This window comes from Nanorana parkeri, unplaced genomic scaffold (genome assembly GCF_000935625.1).
Source record: "Nanorana parkeri isolate BGI_ZX_2015 unplaced genomic scaffold, ASM93562v1 scaffold1251, whole genome shotgun sequence".
In the NCBI taxonomy this organism is placed as follows: domain Eukaryota; kingdom Metazoa; phylum Chordata; class Amphibia; order Anura; family Dicroglossidae; genus Nanorana; species Nanorana parkeri.
In genome coordinates, this window is record NW_017307519.1 from 244,420 (window position 1) to 247,726 (window position 3,307).

Sequence of the window (3,307 nt, forward strand, 5' to 3'; positions counted from 1 at the left end):
ATTGTAGCCCGGACCACGGGCATTGTAGGAGGGACCACAGGCATTGAAGGCCCCCCACCCCTCCTCATGAAACACCCAGAAAACTTCCCAAACAAAAAGAATAAAATGATTTCTGACCTTTTCTGATGTCCTGGGCAGAGGAAACAGGTGATTGGTCAGAGGGTGATCAGGTGATTGGTCAGAGGGTCATCAGGGGATTGGTCAGAAGGTGATTAATCAGAAGGTGATCACGGGATTGGTCAGAGGGCAATCAGGTGACTGGTCAGAGGCTCATCAGGTTATTGGTCAGAAGAACTCAGAAGGTGATTGGTCGGCGGGTGATCAGGTGTCCATGCAATCAACTATTTACTACTAAATCGACAAAAACGAAGAGTTTCAAGAAGCAGCACTCTGAGTATGAAGGCAGATCATGGCTGGGCGAAGTGGAGTTAGAATTTCTGTCACATTGTTTCTATTTGTGACTCCATTGGATTGATTTTGCCTCACTTCCTGTCTCTGTGACACCAGAAAGAAAGAGTGGTTATCACCGGGACCGGAAGGGACATCCAGCAATGGCACATTGTCATTAATCCTAATACTTCTCCAGCTGACTGAATGACAGGAACAAGGCCGCCATCACTGCTGTCATTACACAGGGGCAGCCATTGGTGCTGGGGAAGGAGTCGGCTCTCACCTCCCTCCAATAGCGGCCTACAGACTCATCACCTGATCTGTCACCTCAGGAGGAGAGCTGCCAGCCTGCCACGCCCACACAGGAAAAAAAATACCTCATAGCACCGCCCATTCCCTCTCGGCTAAAGTCCTATTGGCTCCTCTGCAGCACACTGACTTATCGCCGACGGAGCCACGACAAAATGGCGCCCGTTGGGCTCTTAGAAAATGGAGTACAAGTAACTTCCGGTTATGGCCAGGTCTCCATGGAGAGAAGGGAAGTTTTCAGTTGCTGGGGCAACCAGTCAAACAAGAGAATTCGGATCAGACTGGAACCAGGGTGACAGCTGACATGGTGAGAGGACACCGCTGTATACATTATATATACCCCTCCTGGTCCCTGTACACCCATCATCACCTGTACATGGAGAGGTGACACTGCTGTATACATTATATATACCCCTCCTGGTCCCTGTACACCCATCATCCCTCTGTACATGGAGGGAAGACACCGCTGTATACATTATATACACCTCTCCTGGTCCATGTACACCCATCATCACCTGTACATGGAGAGGGGACACCGCTGTATACATTATATATCCCCCTCCTGGTCCCTGTACTTCCATCATCCCTCTGTACATGGAGGGAAGACATCGCTGTATACATTATATACACCTCTCCTGGTCCATGTACACCCATCATCCCTCTGTACATGGAGGGAAGACATCGCTGTATACATTATATATACCCCTCCTGGTCCCTATATACCCATCATTCCCCTGTACATGAAGGGAAGACACCGCTGTATACATTATATATATACCCCTCCTGGTCCCTGTACACCCATCACCCCTCTGTACATGGAGGGAAGACATCGCTGTATACATTATATATACCCCTCCTGGTCCCTATATACCCATCATTCCCCTGTACATGAAGGGAAGACACTGCTGTATACATTATATATACCCCTCCTGGTCCCTATATACCCATCATTCCCCTGTACATGAAGGGAAGACACTGCTGTATACATTATATATACCCCTCCTGGTCCCTATATACCCATCATTCCCCTGTACATGAAGGGAAGACACTGCTGTATACATTATATATACCCCTCCTGGTCCCTATATACCCATCATTCCCCTGTACATGAAGGGAAGACACTGCTGTATACATTATATATACCCCTCCTGGTCCCTATATACCCATCATTCCCCTGTACATGAAGGGAAGACACTGCTGTATACATTATATATACCCCTCCTGGTCCCTATATACCCATCATTCCCCTGTACATGAAGGGAAGACACTGCTGTATACATTATATATACCCCTCCTGGTCCCTATATACCCATCATTCCCCTGTACATGAAGGGAAGACACTGCTGTATACATTATATATACCCCTCCTGGTCCCTATATACCCATCATTCCCCTGTACATGAAGGGAAGACACTGCTGTATACATTATATATACCCCTCCTGGTCCCTATATACCCATCATTCCCCTGTACATGAAGGGAAGACACTGCTGTATACATTATATATACCCCTCCTGGTCCCTATATACCCATCATTCCCCTGTACATGAAGGGAAGACACTGCTGTATACATTATATATACCCCTCCTGGTCCCTATATACCCATCATTCCCCTGTACATGAAGGGAAGACACTGCTGTATACATTATATATACCCCTCCTGGTCCCTATATACCCATCATTCCCCTGTACATGAAGGGAAGACACTGCTGTATACATTATATATACCCCTCCTGGTCCCTATATACCCATCATTCCCCTGTACATGAAGGGAAGACACTGCTGTATACATTATATATACCCCTCCTGGTCCCTATATACCCATCATTCCCCTGTACATGAAGGGAAGACACTGCTGTATACATTATATATACCCCTCCTGGTCCCTGTACATGGAGGGAGGACACTGCTCATATCTATCTCTCAGGAACTACAAGTCCCAGCCGTGCCCCAGTCTCTCCTACGTAGATACGCTCTCCTGGTCCATGGTGGGCGTGGCTCCGGGTATATTGGGCAGCGGGGCCCCTCTCTGTCCCCCCAGCTACTGTCATTAACCCTTATGCTGTCATTCCTCCGCAGCCTGAAAGCATCGTGGGCTCGGTCAGCTCCGGCTCCCATGGATCCCACCGATCGAAGGCCCGGAAGTACCGGACGAAGGCCGTGAGCTCCGAGATCGACGAGAGTCTGTTCGGCGCGAAGGTGAGGCGCGCGTGCGGTAGCGGGAAGTAGCCCAGCTGTCCTGTCACTTCGGCGCACGGCAGCGATCCTGTGGAAGAGTTTGGTGTCACTTGGATGTTTCTGAGATCCTGAATGACAGTGGGGTCACCCCCTGCGGGTCATGTGACTCACTCGCCTGCTCCTACGACGTCGCTCCCGGCAATGTGTCGATGCCGTAAGAGCAGCCGAGTGGTCGCTTTAGCGGTCCTGTTACTGGCAGCCGTGGGATCTTTGCAGTGACTAGTGACGGGCTCGGGCGTGTTCGCAGCTCCACGTGCCGAGCCCGCCGGGAAGCGGACAGCGCCGCAGCGCCAATCGCAGGCACTGAGACATTATCCCGGTCCGCAGCTGCAGAGATCAGGATATGTCTCAGTGCCTGTGATTGGCGCTGC

At 50.2% G+C, this 3,307-nt stretch overlaps 1 protein-coding gene across 1 annotated transcript in view; it reads left to right on the forward strand.

The window, feature by feature from the left end:
* Positions 1-938: 938 nt before the first annotated feature.
* Positions 939-3,307, forward strand: part of CFAP45 (cilia and flagella associated protein 45) — an 18,895-nt gene continuing 16,526 nt past the window's right edge. Inside the window, exons 1-2 of the mRNA XM_018568832.1 lie at positions 939-1,006; positions 2,778-2,897. Of these exons, the coding sequence (XP_018424334.1) occupies positions 1,004-1,006; positions 2,778-2,897 (123 nt within the window). The 5' untranslated portion in view covers positions 939-1,003. The remainder of the gene's footprint in view (positions 1,007-2,777; positions 2,898-3,307) is intronic.